The 21,733-nt window shown below is 61.2% G+C and overlaps 1 protein-coding gene across 12 annotated transcripts; it reads left to right on the forward strand.

Annotated features, from left to right (window-relative positions):
- The first annotated feature begins 66 nt into the window (after positions 1 to 66).
- Positions 67 to 21,625, forward strand: PHLDB1 (pleckstrin homology like domain family B member 1). 12 transcript variants are annotated; one of them, XM_059867398.1, is made up of 24 exons: positions 67 to 154; positions 2,944 to 3,248; positions 4,931 to 5,029; positions 5,465 to 5,588; positions 5,667 to 5,837; positions 7,672 to 7,797; positions 9,163 to 10,247; positions 10,993 to 11,235; positions 11,308 to 11,445; positions 11,571 to 11,708; positions 13,567 to 13,695; positions 14,894 to 15,049; positions 15,166 to 15,276; positions 15,429 to 15,518; positions 16,011 to 16,133; positions 18,480 to 18,596; positions 18,676 to 18,793; positions 19,004 to 19,048; positions 19,450 to 19,741; positions 19,847 to 19,937; positions 20,019 to 20,165; positions 20,307 to 20,526; positions 20,603 to 20,688; positions 20,967 to 21,625. In XM_059867398.1, the coding sequence occupies exons 3-24, from the start codon at positions 4,970 to 4,972 to the stop codon at positions 21,105 to 21,107; spliced, it is 3,951 nt and encodes a 1,316-aa protein (XP_059723381.1). In that variant the 5' UTR covers positions 67 to 154; positions 2,944 to 3,248; positions 4,931 to 4,969; the 3' UTR covers positions 21,108 to 21,625. The 12 variants fall into 12 exon arrangements, with proteins under 12 accessions (XP_059723381.1, XP_059723380.1, XP_059723375.1 ...); XM_059867397.1 differs by lacking the exon at positions 67 to 154 and adding an exon at positions 2,477 to 2,665; XM_059867392.1 differs by lacking the exons at positions 67 to 154; positions 2,944 to 3,248 and adding an exon at positions 3,558 to 3,713.
- The last annotated feature ends 108 nt before the right edge of the window (positions 21,626 to 21,733 follow it).

The following is a 21,733-nucleotide window of genomic DNA, read 5'->3' on the forward strand; positions in this document are numbered from 1 at the left end:
CGTGAGGTTCTTCCGGAGCCGGGACCGGTCAGCCCTGGCCCCGCGGGGGCGGGACGTGCCGCCACCGCTTGGGGCGGGCACACGGCGAGGCAGAGTGCCGGACGGTGGAGCGGCGGCGGAGCACGGGAAGGGCTGTCGGACCAGGGGAGTGAAGGTGAGCAGCCGCTGGCAGGGGTTGGGACACTTCCCCAGTTTGTGCCCCAGGCGACCGCTGCCCTTGGGGAGCCTGTGGGGCTGGGGTCAGCATGTCCTGTAACATGCGAGGATTCCCTGGTGCTTCAGAGGCGGCTTTGGGATGTGGTGGGGGCAAGAGAAAGCTCGGCTGCTTTGGCCCGTGTTTGGGCGAGGTGTGGGACATGCTGGGGGTCCCTGGGGTGTCTTGGGAGGGCTGCAAGGAAGGAGCTGCAGACAGGGAAGTAGGAAAAATATAGCCATAAAACCAATAATTGCACAATGTTTTGGTGGTGTGTGGGTGGGCTGGAAGCTGGTTCCAGTGGTCCACGTCAGTGGTGGGTTTGCTGGTGTGGGAGCCTGGAGAGCAGCTCAGTGTTGGAAGGCAGCCAGACAAGGTTCTCCCCTCCCCAAATCCTGCTGACACTCATGGGCAGTCACAGGAGGAGACAGTGCTTGGCCCATGGCCACCACTGCTGTCTCTGACACCTCTTGGGGAGCCTGGGAACAGTACTGGTCTGGCTGGATCCTTCCTGCTCCATGGCTGGACCTTGTTTACTCCAGCTTCCTGCCACACTCCTGCCACAGCCCCTTCAGCTGCTGTCAGAAAGCCAGAGGAATCTGTCAGTCCCAGAAGGTCCAGCTGCTGTGCTGAAGGACCACTGTCTCTCCCAGTCCTCCAGCTGCCCTGCAAGCCCCCAGCCCTCTCTGAGCACCTGCAGCCAGGTTTCCTGGCTGAGCGCCACAGGCAGTAGCAAGGCAACATGGCTGGGTACTTTTTGATAATTCCTTGTGCATTTGGGTTTGCTGTGTGGTACCTTATATTGGTACATGTGGGAGGATGGATTGTAGGAGAATAGAGATCATGCTGAAGGTAATCTCACTCCTGGGGAATTGCAGCTGTACTAATTACCAAAGAGTAGGAACAGCCCTGCCCTTAACAGGGCACAGCTGTGTCCAGTATGGATGGGTGTTATAAAAGAGTGGGTTAGGAGGCTGGAGTTTGTTGGCTGTGCTGCGAGGAGGAAGGGTCAGGCGGTCATGTAGAAGAAAGAAAAAAGGAGTCAGTGTTTCAAGAAGCTGCCCATGGGAACTCACAGAGAGAAGGTATGAAAGTTTTACGGTAAGATAACAAACTAATGGTGACAGTTTCCGTCCACTGTGGATTGGTGCCAAGCACTGACGCCAACAAATGGTAGCCCATACAGGGATGGATCCTGACAGGTATGTGTAGGGCACCAGGGGCAGGGCACCACGCAGGGGGATGGAACCACAGTACTGCATGGCAAGGGATCCTTGCTGGCAACCAGAAAGAGGAAAGTGATCAATGCCTGCTTTGGAGAGGTGAGGTTCACTCCACCACTTTACCAGCTAACAAAGGGCTGGATGATGGGTTTGTGCCAGGGGTGGATTCAGGACCCATCAAACCCATCCCGTGTCATGGTCCCCAAGACGTCAGTGGGAGTAGCAGATGTTCCTCGCAGAGCTGAACCTCTGGCCTGCAGGTGAGAAATTGTCATTTTGATACAAGAGCATTTTGAGGAGCGGCTCTCCACTGTGCAGTCTTGTGAGGGGTCTGGAGCTTGTGTCTGTGCTGTAATGTCAGGAGGCACGTGCTGATGCTGGGGTCAGTGCTTGACCTGCAGCAGTGGTCGGGTCTGTGCATGCCTCACCGGCCCTTGGAGCTGGCTGGCCTCGGGGAGTGCTGGCAGCAGTAGGCGGGGCTGCACGCCCTCCCTAACCTGAGCACATGGTGAGCATCTACCAGTCTGTGGAGAGCTGAGGCGTGATGCCGGCAGGGCCTGCGCCGGAACACAGCTGTGCTGCCGTGGGGCAAGAGCGCTTCTCCAGAGCGATGAAATCAGCGGGTGTGGCCAGGATTCCTCAGCTCCCGCCGGGGCTGTCTGGTGGCTGATTTATGGTGGTGTTATTGCCAGGATCATGGCGTTGTCCCAGCAACGGCAATGCAGCCCCCTCCCTCCCCCCTCGCCTGGGTGGGATGGGGCTGGCTGGGTCCCCCCCACTCAGTTGTCAGTCTCAGACCGGGAGGCAGAGGCCAGGAACAGGCTCCTCACTCGCCTCTGGCTTTGTGCAGGAGACAGGCTCCCCCTTCCCAGCGGAAGGGACAGTTGTTTACTAGGGCACAGGGTGTGGGAAGGGGTGAGTGCACCCTGAGTGCATTAGCAGATGGGGAGCAAGCAGGCAGCCAAGTTGGCTGGAGGCTGTGATGCTCCGCTGTGAGCACCCGTTAGCTCTTAGCTCGGTCACTCAGGCTTCCTTCATGACTCATCCAGCCAGCCACAAGTGGGGATGAGAGGCCGTGCAAGGGGATGCCATGCGCCTGTCTCTGCCATGCTGTTGCTTCATCCCAGCATGGCTGATACTGCATGGTATGGCCTGCCAGTCTGTGCTCCTTTGTGAGCACAGTCTGGATGCCCCTGCCCTGGCTGTGGCACACAGTGCAGCTCTGGGGCCTGCTGGTACCTGATGTGGGGTGAGTCAGGATGTGCTGTGCCCAGTTTGGGTCTGGGTGGGCAACAGCAGGTCAGACAGGAGTGGACCCTCAGAACACCCCTGCCCACGTGGGCTTGGGGCAGGCAGGCAGATTGCAGCCTGTGGGCAGCGGGATGCAGGCGGGAGCACGCTGGGGCAGCGCACGTCTGTGCACAGCTGGCTCTGCATTAGTAGGGCCCCTGCATCGGTGAGGCTGGGCATCCTCCCAGGTGAGGCATTTGGCCGTGCCAGGTGAAGAAAGGGGCTTTTGTCTTCCAGGAGGCCGGGGCTGAGTAGGCAGCCCTGCGCGGGGTGCATGAGGACCGTGGGCTGTTCGGCGGTAACCGAGCCCGACCCCTTGGCATTTGCTGCCTTCACCGCTTCCCACGGCGGGAACAAGCGGCGCGTTCTGCAGGCGGCGGCGGGAGAAGAAAGGCCGCCTTGTCCGTCCTAGCAGTGGGGCGCCGGCTGGGGCGGCCGCGCTCCCGCCCCGCATTCCTGCAGCGGAGCCGGCTGGAGAGGGGCTGCATCCCCAGCAGGACGGGCTGGGCTGGCGCAGGCGTTCCTGGGTGCTGACGAGACAGGTGAGGGGCTCTGTTGGACGGCAGTGTTGCGGGACTGGGGACGTTGGGAAGCGATGGGATGCCAGGGTCACCCTCCAGCTCATGGGCGGGCAGGGCTGCTTGTGGAGTGGGGGGTGTTGGGTGGAGAGTTTGGGCAGCAGGCAGCAGAATCGGAGACCATCCCCCAGGTGGCCGGGATGGGGGTCCTCCATGGTTCTCACCCGGTCTCACCAGTACAACCATGCTGGGAAGGAGTTAACACCGGCACAAGATCCCACCCTGGCCCCGCTCCCTTCCTCTGCGGCAGCCTGGCCCCTCCCGGCTTTTCCTCCTTCCTGAAAATAGTGACGGGACGTAGGTGTGAGGGGCAGGGGCTCGGCTGGGCCGCGGGGTCTCCAGATGCTGGGAAGTGCGGCACCGCAGTGCCCGGGGAACATGGGCACCCTGCCGCGGAGGGTCTCGCTCGGCACCAGGACCAGCTGGCAGGTAAGGGAGAGCAGGGATCCTGCCTGGGCAGCCGGCAAGCACTCGTCAACTGCTCTGGGGGGTTCCTTATCTCTAGGCCTCCCCTTGCCCCGGCTGAGCTGTCCCCATCCCACGCGCTGTGGCTGTAGTCCCCACGGAGCCCTTGCTGTGGGGCCAGTCCTGCTGTTGCAGGAGGCGCCCGGGTTTCATCCAGGTCCTGGATCCCACGCTTGGTGTTTTCCAGCGTTTCATTTTTTCCACAGTGTGTAATAGCCGTTCACTCGCCCCCGCAGCTGAGCCTAGTGCTGGACGAGCGGGGTAGGGGGGGTCCCTCCAGGGGCTGGCTGGACAGTCGGCGATGCTGGCGAGAGCCGAGCCCGGGGCTCCTCCTGGCGGCCCCGGGACCGGCGTCTCCTAACGGGGATGGAGCACTTCCCATCTGCACTGCCCGGGAAGGGTTAAGCCCCAGTCAGCTAGTCCAGGGCGGAAGGGAGGGACGTAGGGAGCAGCAGACGGTAAATTTAGGTCCTCGGAGAATCCCGACATGGCGTGAGTGCCGAGTGACGGAAATTGTTCCTGCTCGAGTTGCCTCCCACTCACGCAGAGAATGTGTGGCAGCATGGCCGTTCCATGGGCGGTGGCCCTGCCTGCTGGCCACAGGCCTGTCGGCCACATGGGCAAGGGTATGAAACACTCGGCATGTGCACTATGAGCTGCTACTGGACTGTGTGGGAGCAGAGGCATGTGCCTGGGTACCAGAGCTGGGCACTGGTGTCATGGACAGGGGTGCCCAGGTGTGCCACACAGGGCAGGCAGGTGTTGCTGGGGACAGCCAGAACTCGTGCTTGTGTGTGCTTTTCCAATGACAGCCATTGGGGTCTGGCTGCCCACAGCTCTTGGCATTTAAAGCATGCATTTCCAACACCATGCCTCCAAAACTGAATGCATGTGTAGTTTTCCTTCCCAGACTGTGCCTTGTCCTGACGCCTGGCACATGCATGGGTCTCCCCGGGTGGATGGGGATGTGTGCCTAGGTAGGGTGCCTGCCTTGGCAGGCAGGGATGTTCACTGGCTTCAGGCAGCTGCTGACATGATGAAGACAGGAGCTCAGGATGGCAAATGCTGGTTTGGAATGGGTAGGGTTCGTGCTCAGGCTGCTGCCCGGGATGTGCAGGAAAAATACATCAAGGCCATGCCCAGTGTGGTCACTCGTTCTGCTGTTCTGTTTCTTCTGGCAGCCTGTGTCTGGTACCATCCGACGCCTCCAGGAAGGCACCATGGAGGCATCTGGCAGGACCCCCACCAGCCCAACCCACAGAGTCCAGACTGTCATCCAGGTGAGCACACAGGAGGATCACAGGACCTCTGCTCTGTGGGAACAGGGGAATCTGGCTGGGAGTCCCCTCTGCAGCCAGCCCCACCACTGGCACTGCCCTCCAGTCTCTCCCCAGTCTCAGCAAATCCTATTATGGGATCCTCAGCAAAGCCCATTGAGCTAAACGGCTGGCAACTGGGATCCTCTTAGATGCAGCCCAAGCCCCATGGATCTCCAGCTCCCTTCAGCTCACCTGAGCTTCCCGGGATAGGTAGCACAGGCAGGAGAGCCCTCCTCTCCTGCGTCTTGCTGCTGGACAGTCCTGCTGGCATGTGGCTGTGTCTGGGCGTTGATCCTGGCTGTGTGGCCATTTTGGAGCAGCTCTGCCAGGGGGGCAGTGCAGAGGACTGGGCTGCAGCTGCGGGAGCTGCAAGCATCCCTCCCTCTCCTCCTACAGAACAGCCCCCTGGACCTGATTGACACGGGCAAGGGGCTGAAAGTGCAGACAGAGAAGCCACATTTGGTGAGCCTGGGCAGCGGTCGGCTCAGCACTGCTGTCACACTCCTGCCCCTGGAGGAAGGTGAGTGCCAGGGGGTCTCCATAGGCATGCTGGTGACAGAGACCACTCTGGTGACTGAGATACCCTCTCTGCTGGCAGGGAGGACTACCATTGGCACAGCTGGGACAGACATCGTCCTGCAGGGCCCCGGGCTGGCGCCCCAGCACTGCTACATCGAGAATGTGCGAGGGACACTCACCCTGCACCCCTGTGGCAATGCCTGTGCCATCGACAGCGTGCCACTGCAGCGGCCCATGCACCTCACCCAAGGTAGGAGCTGTGGGTCACTGGAGCCTTTTCCTGTGTGGTTGTGCCGTTGAGTATTGGGGTGTTTGAGGAGCCATCCAGTAACTGCATATCCCAGCTAGCATCCTGGTCTCTATGCTCTGCGGTGGGAACCTGCCAGGTCCTGGCACAGTTTGGGAGTTGGCTTTGCTGCGTGTGTCAAGTGAGGTGGGAAGGGAGAGACCCGGGTGGGCTGTGAAGAACAGCGGAGATGCTGAGCCAACTTTGGGAAGGGAGATGACCGAGGAAAACACCTTGGGTGTCCTCCCGACGGATGGCTGCCGGGACACTGCTGGTCTGCCTGCGTGGCTACAGGGCTTGGACCCGGCCGGCCCCCAAGGGCCGCTCCCAAGGAGCGTGGACAAAGCCTCAGGCCCTTCCCACGCCATCCCAGCCCCTGCACAGCTCCCGTCTCGCTTCCCGGGGAGGACCCTCGGGCGGGGCGGGCGAGGCCCGGCCCCCCGCCCCTCCCCGGGGGCGGTGCGGCGCTGCCCGGGCGGCGGCGGCGGCGGCGGTGGCGGTGTCGAGGTGAGTGCGGAGCTGCGGACCACGCGTGTCCGCGCCGGGCGGGGTTCGCTCCCGTTCCTCCGAGGGTCACGGAGCCAGGATGCCCCGCAGGCGGTGGCGCTGCGGCCCCCCCGCGCCTGCCCCGTCGCTCCGGGAAGGGGGGACCCACCCGCGTGGGCGCTGCCGCGGGCGGCCCGCGGGGGGACAATGGGAGCCACGTGGCCGCCGAGAAGGCTCCGGCGCTGCCGGGTCTCGCCGGTGCCACAGCAGGCAACGAGGGACATGGTAGGCTGCGGGGTGCGGGCAGGGCTCAGCGGAGCCGCCCATCCTCCTGTCCCCGGGGGCAGGCAGGGACATGACAGAGCAGGGACAGCATCTGTGCAGGGCCCCAGCGGAATGAACTGCGGGGCTGTCAGGCCGACGCTCGTGGTGCCGTTTGGTGATTATTCGCTTTGCCGGGGCGACCTGTGGCTCCACTGGTGCCAGCACGTGGGGAAGGAAGAAGGCACAGGGCAATGATGTATCTCTCCGCGACAGCCGCTGCCAGGCTGGGCGTCGGCACTGCTCCCTGACAGGCGGGATGCCCTCGTTGGTTCGGGGTGAGCAGGACTCCGTCCCGCCCTGGCGCTCAGTCAGGGAACCAGGCTCCCGCGACGGCGACAGCAGTTAGTCTGTAGTGCTTCTTGCTGCGAGCTGGGCTGACGGGTGCTCCAAAAAAACACGTCCCCTCCAGCGAGGGATTTTCAGCAGCGGCTGTTGATATGGAGCGAGCCTCTCCCCAGAGCCCTGGCAGGCGCTTCAAAGTGGGGTGTGTCGGCAGCAACCCGCCTCCTAGCGCCTGATGCTCCCCGCTGCCAGCACATGCCTCCCCAGCACCGCGGGCAGCAGGTGAACGCAAAGCGAGCGCCCACGGCTCTGCTCCCCTTCCCTTCCTCCGGTGCCTTCCTCCTCGGGGCTGCTCGGCAGCCTTGCCCCAAGAGGGCTGCTGCTTTGGGCCAAGAAGAGACACTTTGCAAGCAGGAACAGGAGCTGTCTTGTCTGCAGCTGGCAGCCACGCAAGCCCTGGAGTGCTGCCAACTCCCCCGCGGCCCCCGGCGGGGACCCCAGCTGTGCCTGCGCCTGGGATGCGCTGCCGGCAGCTGCTGTAGTGACCTGGATTTCAGCCTCCCCTAAGCCTGTGCTGACAGCAGGAGCCCGCTCCCTGCCCGAGGGCGCGTCTTGGGGCGAGCAATGCCTGACTGCCTCCCTGCACTCTCCGGAGCTACTCTGATATTGCCCGCTAGCAGCTGAACCCTCTCTCCTCTCTCCCTAGGGTGCACCATCTGCCTGGGCCAGACCACCTTCCTCCGCTTCAACCACCCTGCTGAGGCCAAGTGGATTAAGAGCATGATCCCTGCAGGGGGCAGAAACCCATCAGCTCTCTATGGGCTACCAGCCAGTAGGTGACCCCCCCCACCTTGTCCTGGGCAGGGCAGATAGATGCTGAAGTGCTCCCTGACCCATCAGCCTTCCCAGTGCCCAATACTCTCCCAGCCCTGTCCTATTGCACTCGGGCTCACACCCAGCTGTGCTGTGCCATCCATCAGCTCAGCATGGTATGGCAGCTGCGCTGGTATTTGCTAATGATTAATATCCCCTCAAAGAGGTTGACTGTGGGGGCACTGAGGCATGGCTTTCACTTCTGCCCAGCCTGGCCATGGCAGAGCCATCGCCCGTCGGAGCCCCCCCATTGCTTGGAGGCGGGTGTTTATGTGCTGGAGTGGCTGTGCTGGGGCTGTGAAGGCCATTCTTCTGTGAAGGCCATAAGCTCATCTCATGAGCTTATCTTGCTGTGTCTGCCTGTCCGTGGGGCAGTAGGCCACGTGCCAGTACCGTGCCTGGTTCCCGGGGATGTCCAAATCTCCAGCACTGATCCCTGGGCTGGTAGCCCTTATCCCTGCCCCAGCCAGCACACCCTGGCACAGGGAGAGGAGCTTGGCTGCCTTCCCATGCCACGTGTGTGTTGGGAAGGCAGCATGCCTGCAGCTGGGGGACGGGAGGAGGGACACGGGGAGGTGCTGTGGCCGAGGAGCATCATGCAACCATGCAGCATCCCGTGTGGGCCCCGAGTGCTCGCTCTCTGCCGCGCAGACCTGGGTGGGATCACACTGACAGGGCTGTGGCACATCTTTCCAGGCATGAAGGCAGTGCCAGCTGCCGTGGGGAAGCTGCTGGGTGCCGGGGGTGACGCAGCCTGGGTGGCATGCTGTCCTGGCTGGGCTCCATGCCTGCTGCCATTTGCTAGTCCCCTGAGTGACAGGCACATCGGTGCTGCGCAGGGAGCACGGGGCAACTCAGACAGGGGCACCCTGGCCGGGGTGTGGGGAGGCCGTGGGCGACCTGGTGGTGATCCCGGACGTGCTGCAGGTCAGCAGCTTTTGGCTATTGCATCTCTGACCCCTTGCTGGGAAGCCAGAGTGTGCAGGGGGCAAATGGTGGGTGCCAGTGGGGGTTGAGGGCAGCTGCTCCCCAGGGAGTGGAGCAGGGAGCTGCAACGCAGGGAGGGTGGCTGTCCTCTCAGGTTTCTGTCTCCTGGGTGATGGGGCTAGCAGGATTCCAGCCTCCTCCCTGTCCCGGCTGGAGTGGGAAAGGGGGCAGCAGGGTGCAGGCAGGTTGGGGTGCAGCAGAGAGGGGCTGCTACCCAGCTCTGACTCTGCAAGGCTGTGTGTAAGAATGATGCCAGGCTGCCCCATAGGACCCAGCCCAGGCAGGGGCTGTGGCAGCGTCACACCACACTGATGCTTTCTCCTTTGTTTCCCTGCAGAATCTGAGGCCCTGGTGAATGGTGGCCACCAGCTGTCAGAGCGTGGGTGTCACAGCCACAGCTCCCTTGTCAGCTCCATTGAGAAGGATCTGCAGGACATCATGGACTCACTGGTGCTGGAGGAGTCCGCATCCCCTGGCATCCAGAAGCCTCCTGCCTGCAGCCAATCCCCCCTCTCTCCTGTGGTGAATGGGGGTGGGCGCTGCCTCCTGTCCCCTCCACCCAGCCCTGGGGCTGCCTCGGGGGGCTCCAGCTATGAGAACTTCTCTCCCCTCTCCTCCCCAGCCAGCAGCAGTAGCTTCACCAGCCCCTCACTCAGCAGCCAAGAGCAAGGCCCAGCTGTGCCACCCCCTCTCCCACTGCGCTCCTCCAGCTACAACCATACTGTCCAACCCCCCGCTCTGCCTGGTGGGGGTTCTAGTGAGCCCTGGTCAGCTGAGAGGCTCGGGGACCACCGGGCGGGCAGCCCCCGGCTGACGCCCAGGGTGGTGCCACGGCCACGGGTGGCCCTGCAGGAGCGGCCCCCCAGTCCCTTCCGGGAGCCACGGGACTCTCTGGCCCCCGGCCGGCAGCCCACCAGCAGGGCAGTCCCAGAGGCCCGGCTGCAGCCCCCCGAGAGCCCACGGGTTGCCCGGAGGAACCTTGAGAGCATGCGGGAGCTGCCTCCCCTGAGTCCCTCCTTGTCACGCCGGGCTGCCAGCCCTCGGCTGGCCCCTGACACCCCCTCCCCACAGCCCCGGCTGGGCAGGGAGGTCCCTGGCAGTCCCCGTGCCAGGCGCAAGGGCCTGGAGGAGTCGAAAGGTGCTGGGGGTCCTTCACCCCCAGTGCTGTCAGAGAACCCCATGCGACGTCCCAGTTTCAGTACTTGCCTGAGCCCCGCATACGGGCTGGGCTCCCCAGCTGTGCCCTCGCCCCGGCAGAGCCCCCGCGCCCCCAGGAAGCCTTTGGGGGACCCACGGCTGCCAGCAGGCTCACGGGAGCGCAAGAACAGCATCACTGAGATCAGTGACAACGAGGACGAATTGCTGGAGTACCATCGGCGGCAGCAGCAGGAGCGGGTTCGGGAGCAGGAGATGGAGCGCCTGGTGAGCCTTGGGGCTGGGAGGGGACACATTTGAGTGTGGGACACCCTCTTTGCAAATAGCTGTTGTTGTTTGCTGCTTTGAAACCTGGCCTTTGCCTCTTGAGGATTTACCACAGCTGCCAGGCTGCTGGCTTACCCCGGGGGATTATGGCTAGGAGCAGCCATCGGTGCTCAGCAGCTCTCTGGGAATACAAAGCCCCCAGGATACAGCAGCCTGTGGAAGCTGGTGGGGCTGGCATGACCCCAGGGTTACCGGCCAAAATGGTGGTGCCCCTGCCTTTTCAAAACTCTCCACATCTTGTCCATCCCTGCTAGGGCCCAATCTGCTGGTGGTGGTGGCGGCGTGGCTCTGTGGACATTGCATCTATATTTAGGGCTGATGGAGTTTTTATGGAACTGGCATCTGCCTGGATGAGGTTTGCCGTGTCTCTGCCAGTCGTGCAGGCCGAGCTGCCAGGGCTGTGTTTGCTCAGCCCTGACTCACGCCTGGCGCAGGCAGCCTGAGTCACCGCCTGGAAATAGCGGAGCCGCTCAGCAGCCGGCACTGCTGCCTGTAATTAGTCTGTCTCCAGCTCCAGCACATCCCGTGCCCGGCTCTGCTGCGGGGTCGGGCTGGCTGCATTGTGCTTTGTAACGTTGCCTGCCCATCCCAGCGTGCGGGGCCGTGTTTTGGTGGCCACCATTGGCACAGGGTTCTGTCTGCTCCTGCCACAGCACGTGCTGGATGGGGACCATCTTGCTTACAGGAGCGGCAGCGCCTGGAGACCATCCTGAACCTCTGTGCTGAGTACACCAAGACAGACGGCACTGAGCCAGGTGATGTGCACAGGCTCCTAGCTGGTGACACGGATGCTGGTCAGTGGGTGCCCAGGGGTGCCATGACTCTGGGCCATGCTGTGGAAGAGCTGCAGCAGAGGGAGAGCGTGGAGAGATCAGATGAGGAGAACCTGAAGGAGGAGTGCAGCAGCACCGAGAGTACCCACCACGAGGTAAGGGGATATCTGTGCCATTCCGTTCCATGCCATGCTGCACTGTGCCATGCCAATCAGCCCCTTCCACAGCACGAGAAGCTGACAGGCCCCCGGGCCAAGGAGGCGCAGCGGCTGGAGGAGGAGCGTGCCGGTGTCCTCGGACGCCTGGACCAGCTGAAGGGTCGTGTCAAGGAGCTGGAGCAGCAGCTGCAGGAGACATCGCGAGAGGTGAGAGGGCAGGGGACAGTGCTGGTCCCCTGCTGCTTGCTGCCCTCGCCAGTCAGCACTAAATACTAAGGGTATGAGCTAGATCTAGCTGGAGCAGCAATCCTGACATTGCTTTGTCTATCCAGGCAGAGATGGAGCGGGCGCTGCTGCAGGGTGAGCGGGAGTCAGAGGTGGTGCGGCTGCGGCAGGAGCAGGAGGCAGTGCAGCAGCTGCAGGAGAAGCTCTCCAGCCTGGATGCCAGCATCCGCAAGGAGTGGGACAAGGTGAGCCCAGTCACAGGTTCCCACTGTCACCAGCTGTGCCATCCCCTCCCTGGCACTCACAGCCCGTGCTGCAATGCCTCATGCTGCAGCATTCCCCTGCGGACACATTCTCCAGACCCTGGGCTCCGCAGAGGCTTTGGGGAGCAGCCCCTGTGGTCTGCATTTTGTGGGGATCTGTCTGTCTGCCTGCGCTTGGTCAAACACCTGTGCTGGAGGAGAGCACAGCCAATGCTCAGGAAGCATTTCAACCGCTGCCTGTTGCTCTGGCAGGGAGACTGAGGTGTGAGGCTTTCCAGATGGCTGCTGCCTGTGGTGGGCAGTGCCGAAGCAGAGGCCTTGGCTCTCCCCATTACCTGTCCTCGCTAGGGAACTGTGTCTTGCAGCAAGTCACCTCACTCTGCTGCACCTTCATGTGTGATGGCAGCTGTTGCTGTAGTGTTTGGCTTGCTGGCGGTGGCTGGGAAACCACTGCAGTGTTTATCTTGGTGGCTTTAGGAGAGGGTCCTGGCCCCCTTCCCCCTATGTTGCCTGTGGTGCAGTTACTGCCTGAAGGCACCCATGACACTGTGTATGTGGCATGTTTGTCCCAGCTGCTGGTTGCTGGCTGTCCCACAGCCTTGCAGGCAGTGTGGCATGGCCTTGTTGACAGGAAAGCTGCTGGGATCCGGTCCCTGCTGCCTGCAGCCATTGTCCCTGTGCAGCCTATGCCAAGGTCCCACCAGCAGCTCTGTGCCACCTTCATGTGGCATCAGTGTCCCTTGGGGTCTGGCCTGCCCCATGGCTGTGGGTGCCAGGGCTATTGGGATGCCTGTGGCCTGGCAGAGTCGTGCCTCCCAGTGGTGCTCCTACAGCATTTGGGGATTTTGTTCTGGTTTTGGTCTTCCAGCCCTTTGTAGGTATCTTCTGTAGCCAGGGACAGCCTCATGCAGAGGCAGGAGAGGAGCGCAGGGGAAGCCCTCTCCCAACCTCTCTGCTGACCTAACCACCCACTTTCCTAACCCATCTGCACTATTCACACTAACAGTGCCTGCTCTGAACTCTGCCATCACCTCTGACATCTCTGCATGTCCAGGAGCCCCCAGGCAATCCACAGCTCCTCTCCTGGGGCATCTGCCTGTACCAGCCTTGCCTCCCTGCCAGCATGTCCCCTCATAGCCCTTTTCATGAGGTCCCATCTCTGTGTGGAGCACAGGGTTCCTTGCAGCAAGCATTTCTTAATGCCAAGCCCCCATATGGTACTGCCAAACCTGTGGGTGGTTCCCCTATGCCAGTCCCATGTTGCTGGCCCTATTTTACTGCTCCTGTGGGCAGGCCCCTCATCCCAGCCCAGGAGTCAGTGTCTACTCTGCTGCTGACTCTTCATAGCGTGAGCATCTCTTGCTGGACCACAGCCTCCTGTTTTCACTGCTGCCCGGTGCCGCCCTCTCCTTCTAATGGATGAGGGTGGTCCATGACCTCAGGCTGCATTCAGGACCTGCAGTTCCTAACTGGTAGCAGTTAACAAAGCCAGTTAGTGGTTATTGTGGTGCAGCCGTGTGCAGGATTGGGATGACTTGAACCATACTACGATGAGCATTGATCTTTTTGTCGGCTTGCAAGTTTGTTCTTGGAAACACGAAGCTGAGGTCAAGGGTTGGCTGTAGCTCCTCTAACGCTGCTTGGCCAGCTCCTGTGTCCCTTGATCTCTGGATCCCCCTGTAGCTGCCATGATGCTCCTTCTCCTGAGCCCCCTCTCTCTCCAGCTGAGCCCCTCTCTAACTCACAGCTTCTGCATGGCGCCCATTTGAGAAGTGTGTCTTCTTTCTTTTTTTTTTCCTTTTCCTTTTTTTTTGTTTTGTCTTGTTCTCCCCTGATTCAGGAAAGGGCAAAGGTTGATGCTGAAAGGAAGGAGCTAGAGCAACTCCAGGCGCTTTACCATGAGTCGAAGAGCCACCTTGCTAAGTGCCCCGAGTCAATGCGGGAGCAATTGCAGGAGCAGATGCGAAGGGTCAGTGTCTCCCCCCACCCCTCCCGGACCATGGCCCACCTCCCTCCGCTCCAGCTTAGGCCAGCTCTTCCCTGCCAGCCGGGCTGCACTGGGAGCGTCGCGCCCGGGCTGGAGGCGGCTGGCACCGGGCACCACCGTCCTGGTAAGCTTGCCACTCGCCCGGGGCGCGGGACCGGCTCGGCAGAGCTCCTCGGGACCGGCTCGGCAGAGCTCCTCGGGACCGGGCAGGGCACGAGCATGGACCCTGCCCTGCAAAGGAGGGCAGGCTGGGGAGCCTCGGGGGCTGCTGCATCCTCATCTGGCTGCCTTCAGCTATTTCCTGAGAATGTTTATTTACACAGTGATGTTGATACATGTTACTGCTAGTCCTCAGCATTTTTTCCTGTTACCTGGTATTTTCTGGAAGTGGTTGACTTTCCCCAGCCCATGGCTAGTGCCTGCTCAGATAAACCCACATTGCCACAGCCTGCTCCAGCCAGCACTCACATTCTGGATGAGGGTCTGGTGTAGAGTGGGCAGGGGGGTGATGGAGCAGTGTCTGTGTGTGGGAGCGCTCAGGAGCCACCACATCAGTGCTGTGTCACTGGCTGCCCGTCTCATGGAGCAGGGTGAAACACATCCCCGTGGGGTGCATGGCACAATGGCTGTCAGGGTGGCACTGGCAGGCCTGAGCTGAGTGCTGCCACGCGCCGTCGGTGCATGAAGGCTGGAAGGATACACGGGAGTTTGTCCAGCATGACGCTTGTCTGTTGGGGCTTGGCCACCTGCAGGCTTGGTGACACAGTGTTGCTGTTGGTGGTTATGCTGGTGTTTTGCTACCTGTCAGGGCACAGCTTTAGCCCAGGTTCAGCAGGGCCAGCTGGTCTCCGAGGGCTGGCGAAGCCCCTGGCTGTGGCAGGCTCATCTCATGGGGGTGACTGCCCTGTCCTGGCCAGTTCTGGGTGCCTCCATTGCCTTCTTTTGACTGCAGACACTCCTGTCAGCATCTCTTGTTTCTGCTGCCCACAGAAAGCAAAACTGCCTGCCTGCCCACACCAGGCACAGGGGACAGGCTTGGCCACCAGCTCTTGTTCCTGGCCAGCACCAGTAGGCTGTGGAGGCAGGGCAGGAGGCTTTGCTGTGGGAGACCTGCCTGCAGGATGCAGAGGTGCCCATCCAGTGGGTCTGATCCACTCACAGTGCTCTTGTGTGTTCAAAGGAGGCAGAGGCACTGGAGACGGAGGCCAAGCTGTTTGAGGACCTGGAGTTCCAGCAGCTGGAGCGAGAGAGCCACCTGGAAGAGGAGCGCGAGGCACGAGGCCAGCAGCTGCTGCAGAGCCGGGCTGAGTGCCACCGCAGCATCGCCCGCAGGAAGGTGGGCATGGCAGCAGGAGCTCCGGTGGGGCTGGGCTGTGCCCCTGGGTTGGGCACGGCCAGGCTGCATCCCAAGGCTCACCAGCAGCCAGCTCATCTCTGCTGCCTGCTCCCCAGGAGCGGGTGGCTGCCCTGGATGCCCAGGCTGCCCAGATCCGGCTTCAGAGTGCCCAGGAGGCTGAGCGCCTGGCCAGGGAGCGCAGCAGCGTCCTGCAGCTCCTGCAGAAGGTAATGCCCTGACTGTGTGCTCCTGAGGGTGCTTGAGGCAGGGGACAAGATCATGCCAGCTCTTGACAGGTTGCTGGCAGGCAGGGAGAGCCTGGGGGGTGACTGGCCATGGGGTGCCATCAGCTGCCTCTGACCTGTCACCCCCTGTGCAGGAGAAGGAGAAGCTCGTGTCTCTGGAGAGGCGATACCAGCTTGTCACAGGTGGCAGGAGCTTCCCAAAAATGTCCTCAGCTCTCCGAGAGGTAAGTGGGTAGAGGAGGCTGTGGTCCTTAGAGCTGCTCTCCTAAGCTGCAGCCATGAGTGAGGATGAGCCTTGTGCACCACCAGCTTTGTTCTGCAGCAGTTCCTGTGTTCCCAAGTACCTTCTGGCCAGGTGCTTCCAGCTGCTCCAAGTCTCTCCATGGGCTGCAGAGGCTGGGAGGGAGGAAGGGGAAATGCAACACATGGGACAGGATTGCCTAGGGTCCTATCATTGCTGGAGAGCAAGCGTGGGGATGTCTTGGTGCTGGTCCAGGGGACTTTTAGGGTGGAGTGGGTTGCCCCATTACCTTGCTCATGGCTCTGAATGGGGAGCCAGAACCATGATGCCCTCAGGGGCTGTGGTACTGCCTGACCTTACTGGTAAGAGGCACAAAATGGCAGAGTCCCCTCGTGCCGGCCTGCAGTGGGACTCCTGCTGCTGCCACCTTGCTGTCTCTGCCCACCCTGCCTATGTGACCTTTACCCTTCAACAGGAGACCCTCCACATCTCAGAACCTTATGAGCTGTTGGAGGGAACTAAGCCCCTGAGTCCCCTGCCAGCAGCAGCTGCCTCCTTAGCTTCTCCTGCCACCTACTCCTACCCCAAGGCACAAGAGGTAACTAACTAGAGGGACTAGCTGCATGCGCTTGCTCACTTTCCCCTCCTTGGCCGAGACCCCTTTTGTGGACTGATGTAACCCCCAGGCAGCAGGGCAGCCCCACAGCAGCATGGCTGGAGCATTTATCATACAGATCTCCAGCAGCTGTGCTCATTAACATTCAGTTCCTGATTCCAGGCGCTCTCCTGAGCCCGCCGGGCGTCCCAGTTCCTGCTGCTGCCCCCAATTTAATCCTGGTGCAGTGGTTTCCCCCTTGCTCACTGCTTGCCATCTGGCTGGGCACTTCCTGACAGTATCCTGTAGGGTCCTGCTAGCATGGCTTTCCCAAAACAAGAGCAGGTCCCCAGCTTTAGCACGTTTGGTTCAGAAAGGATGAGGAAATGGATTTTAAGCTGGCTCAGCACAGCTTGAGGTTCCTCACCCCGTGCTGCTGCACTAGGGAGGACGTGTGGCCAGTGACCATGGAAGACCCTGAGTCATCCCTGCTCCTTGTAGGCACTCAGCAAAACTGCACTGAAGGCTGGAGCAAGATGGGTGCCAGCATACCCAGCCCAGCTTGAGCACCCCAAGGTGCTGCACACTGGGGACACCATGGGTAGCAGGACAGGGCTGGGGAGGCAGTGTTGGGGCAGGAATGCACAGGGAGGTTTGCTCCCACTATGCAGTCAGTGCCATGATGCCAGCACATGGGTCTAACTCTTCTCCTTCTCCCTTGCCGTGGATTTCTAGGAGTACATGAGGCTGTCTGACGTTTTCAGGTTCTGCAGTAATGCACATGGCCCCAGCCTGGACACTAAAGCTTCTGCTGCTGCCCCTGCTGCTGCTCAGCGCTCTTTCTTGCTTGCTGTAGCTCCCACAGCCAACGAGGTACCTGCCCCAGAGCATGCTCGGGTTTGCTCCCTTGGGTTGCCTCCGGGCAGGGAGGCAGCTGCGGCCCCCCCTGTGTGCCCTGGGGCTTGGAGCCACATCTCTCTGGGGTCAGGACACTTGTCTGGCTGCAGCTGAGTGGGGAGCAGAGGCTCCAGCTGCCCAGTCTCCTTGCTGGGGTGCACTTCTCGCCTGCTCTGGATGTAGTGGCAGGGCGGTAGCAGAGTGGGTGCCCAGCAGTGGGAGGGGCAGCCCTTTGTTTGTTGGGTGCAGTCCTGGCTACTTGTCTCGAGCGAGGAGGATGCAGAGCAGGCCTGACCCAGTGCCCAGCAGCAGGGTGGCTGCTGCACCGACTGCTTTTCCTCCCAGGACAATGAACCTTCCTGTGGGGATTGGAGCTGCCTGCTCATTCCTCTGTGCCTGCTTGCCCTAGCTCTTAACCTGGTTCAATCTGCTTCTCTGCCCAGTATGTGACTGTTGAGCAGCTCTCGGGTATCCTGGGCAGCCTCCACACCACTGCTGCTTCCCTGCTGGGCTGTACCCCTCTGGCTCCTTCATCCTCAGGCTGTGCTCCTCCTCTTCCTCCTCTTCCATCTCTCCCTTCTCCCTTCGTCTCTGCAGAGGTTGGTGCCCTGTTTCCCTCCCTTTGGCCCCTTGTACTCTCCCTGGGAGGTGATGGAGATGCACGGGAAGGGGTGAGCTGCAGATGGAGCTGAGCAGCAGCTCGGGCTCTTGACACTCCACACACCCTTGGCTGTCCTGCCTGCTGCTCCACTGCCCCCAGGGCAGGGGTCTTTGTGTTTGATCAGTTTTCACATTCTCTTAAACAGCAAACAGCTCCTACAGCTGCTGGGACTTAGCCAGGGAGTGCACAGGATCCCCAGGGGTCTGCATGTTAAGTTATGGGGGAGTGGTGCAGGCATAGGCAGGAATGCTTCAACCTCTTCCCTGTGCATCTGTCCCTCTTGCTGCATTTCTCCTTCATCCTTTCTCATGCAGTCTCTCTCTCCAGATGGAGCAGCAGCTGTTGGGAGGCCCTGTGTGTCTCCCGGCTCTTGATTTAGAGAAGTGGTACCAGGAGGTTATGGCTGGCTTTGAGACCTCCTCTTCCTCTGTCTCTCCTTCTTCTTCCCCTCCTCCACTTCCAGCTAAGGCTCACTCCTCTCACAAGGCTCTGCAGGTAATCCTGGCTCTCTGCTGCCGAGGCTCAGGCTTTGGGGCCGCTGGTCATGGCCAAAGTGGGGCAGTGTGGGGATGTTCCTGTGGACCCTGTACCCTGAGTGCTGCCAGGGCTCTGGTTGCCACAGCAGGCAAAGGCAGAGCAGACCTGTGGCTTAGGGTGGGCAGTCTCTGCCTCCTCTTGGGCTGCATCCCTTTGCCAGGATGGCACCGACACAGAGCAGGATCTGGGGAGCCGTCTGTCCGGGGGACTTTTGCGGTTCCCCCATGTCTCTCATTCTGTGTCTCTGTGCTCAGGTCTATCGTGCAAAAACAGAGGGTGGTGCTGGTGTCCTCACCCCTCGGATGAAGAGTGGGACCCCTTCGTCCTCGCAGCTCAACCTCTCTGTGCTGGAGCGCAGCCCCTCCCCCAAGGTATGGCTGCCAGGGGACCCAGGCACCCTGGCCATGGCTCAAACCTGCCTGGTGCCAGCCCCCATCCCCATCCTTGCAGCTGACCACCTGCTGTCCTGCTCAGGGCCCCCCAAGCCCGGCGGGCAGCCTGTCCCGCAACCTGGTGGCCACGCTGCAGGACATCGAGACCAAGCGCCAGCTGGCCCTGCAGCAGAAGGGTGAGCTCTGGCTCTGTGTCCTGGCTCTGTGGGGTGGTGGGACTTTGGGAGATGCTCTCCCTGCTGCCACTTGGTCAATGGGGAAGGGAGCCTGGCCGAGGGTGGTGACAGCAGCAGTGCTCCAGCAGGATGCGGTGCCTCTCTCACAGTCTCTTGCTTTTCCCCCCCTCTCTTTCCTCCTGACCCCTCCACCTGACGGCCCATCTCCAGCCAAGCTGCTCCCAGCAGAGTCCTTGCAGACAGGCAATCTACCAGGTAGAGACGTGGGGTGACTTGGACTGCCTAGAGCAGCCCAGAGGCAGCAGCATGGCTGTTTGCTGGCACCTTCTGCCATACATAAGAGGGGCATGACCAGTCCAGGACCCCAGGTGCATCTCAGCATCTGCTTAGAGACAAGGCTGTGCATCCCTAGCCTGCTAATGCTTTGCCCTGCTTGTTCCTTACCAGCCTGGCGCTTGTGCCCCCTGCTCCTGCCCAGACAGGTTGCAGTGCTTGCCAGAGAGTTGTGACAGCAGCTCCCACCTCTGCCCCTACTATGCCTTCATGGTTCCAGCTGTGCCTGTAGTGTCTTCTGCCTGTGCCACCCCCTCACCCACCATGATGTGGCTCTGAATGTGGCATGTTTAATTTGACGTTGTCATCTTGCCGTGGCACAGGTCGGCAGGTGATTGAGGAGCAGAAGCGGCGGCTTGCAGAGCTGAAGCAGAAAGCGGCTGCTGAGGCGCAGTCCCAGTGGGAAGCCCTGCATGGGCAGCCCCCCTTCCCCACTGCCTTTCCCCGGCTTGTGCACCACTCCATCCTCCACCACAGCCGTCCCCATGGTGCCGGGCCCCGGGCTGAGGAGCTGGACCATGCATATGACACGCTCAGCCTGGAGAGCTCAGACAGCATGGACACCAGCATCTCCCTTGGCAACAACTCTGCATGCTCACCTGACAACATCTCCAGGTAGTTCTGGGGCCAGCTCTTATGGCCAGGGAACAGCCTGCTCTGCTGGTGTGCTGCTGGCTCAAGGTCCTTCCTGCTGGAGCAGCAGCTGTGGCTGTTTTGCAGTGCCAGCGGGATGGAGACAGGGAAGATTGAGGAGATGGAGAAGATGCTGAAGGAGGCACACGAGGAGAAGTCGCGGTTGATGGAGTCCCGGGTGAGTGGGGGCACCAGTACCATAGCTAGATTGCAAGCAGGTCTCCAGTCCTTGGGGCTGAGTGCCTGTGCGTGCTGGCAGGAGCGGGAAATGGAGCTGCGCCAACAGGCGCTGGAGGAGGAGCGCTGGCGGCGGGAGCAGCTGGAACGCCGGCTGCAGGATGAGACCGTGCGGCGGCAGAAGCTGGTGGAGAAGGAGGTCAAACTGCGGGAGAAGCACTTCTCACAGGTGTGAGGCAGGCTGCCATCCCCCTCTCTCAGCCTGGACAGTGAGGCACGCCCAGCTTGCTGCTGCTGTCCCGGCTCGCAGCGGAGGGACGTAGCTCTTGTCACTGTCAGTGGCCTTTGCAGGGCTGTATTGCTTTTCCAGGCTCGTCCCCTGACACGGTACCTCCCCATCCGCAAGGAGGATTTCAACCTGCGGCTGCACATCGAGTCCTCAGGCCACAACATTGACACCTGCTACCACATCATCCTGACAGAGAAGATGTGCAAGGGCTACCTGGTCAAGATGGGCGGGAAGATCAAATCTTGGAAGAAGCGCTGGTTTGTCTTTGACCGCATGAAGCGCACCCTCTCCTACTACGTGGGTGAGTCCCAGTGCCGCCTTGCGCCCCCTCCCCATGGTGTCACCCACAGTCCACAACAGTTCCCTCTCTTGGGCAGATAAACATGAGACAAAGCTGAAGGGTGTTATCTACTTCCAAGCCATTGAAGAGGTTTACTATGACCACCTCCGCAGTGCTGCCAAGGTGAGAGCTGGGCACTGCCCCTGCTGCAGTGTCTGCTGGCAGCCCCTGTGGCTGTCCCCATTCTCCTGTCCTCTGTCACACTGGTCGGGGCTAGCAGGGCAGTGTGTGCCAGGGATGCTCTTGGAATGGTCCGTTGCCCCCGATGGTGCCAGCCTCAGGGCACCAAGGGCACTCCTGGGCAGGACCCCAGCCCCCAGTGCTGGGCTTTGTGGGGAGACCAGGAGGGGATTACTGCTGCTCAGAGGGGAACAGAGTGCTGATTTCATCCTCCCTTCCAGAGCCCCAACCCTGCGCTCACTTTCTGTGTCAAGACCCACGACCGACTCTACTACATGGTGGCACCCTCAGCTGAGGCCATGCGCATCTGGATGGACGTCATTGTCACCGGGGCAGAGGGCTATACCCAGTTCATGAACTGAGGGTGGTGCTGTGCATCCCAGATCCACCAGGTGCATGGACTTCTGAGCATCTCAAGCAGCGAGGAGCTCCTGAGGGGACCACGGTCCCTGCTACGCCTCTTGCCAAGGGCTGTGCACACCGACGTCGTGGACCTGCATTGGGCGTAGCTGGGTGGTCCTGAGTATTGCCTGTCCAGGCAAGGGAATGCGTTTTTTTTTTTTTATGTTGACTTTCTAGAAACAAACTTTATTGGAACAATATCAAAGTGCTGAAATGTAAAAAGCTGCCAAAGAGCTGCTGGGGCCTGAGCCCTCTGCCTTGGGGAGGTGCTGGTTTTGAGGCTGATGCTGATCGTTGCTGCCATAGCGTTCCAGGGACGGAGATGGTGAGGCTCTGTGCGGCCAGGACGTCCCACTGTGGTAGACTCGGACCTCTTTTGTAAACCTTTTGTGATTTTGGAGCGTTGTCCCCCCCTGTGCTGTTGCTGGATGGGGGTTGTGGCGCTGACTGCCCGGTCATAAAGCATTTGTGAACCAGGCTCGCCCTTCTGCACGGCCTCTGAACTGGCAGGACGTTACAGACGGACTGGGGTCTGCCCCGGGGCTGGGGGGCACTGGGCAGGGCTGGGGCGCCTAGGAGCTCTCTG

This window comes from Haemorhous mexicanus, chromosome 24 (assembly GCF_027477595.1).
Source record: "Haemorhous mexicanus isolate bHaeMex1 chromosome 24, bHaeMex1.pri, whole genome shotgun sequence".
NCBI classification, from domain to species: domain Eukaryota; kingdom Metazoa; phylum Chordata; class Aves; order Passeriformes; family Fringillidae; genus Haemorhous; species Haemorhous mexicanus.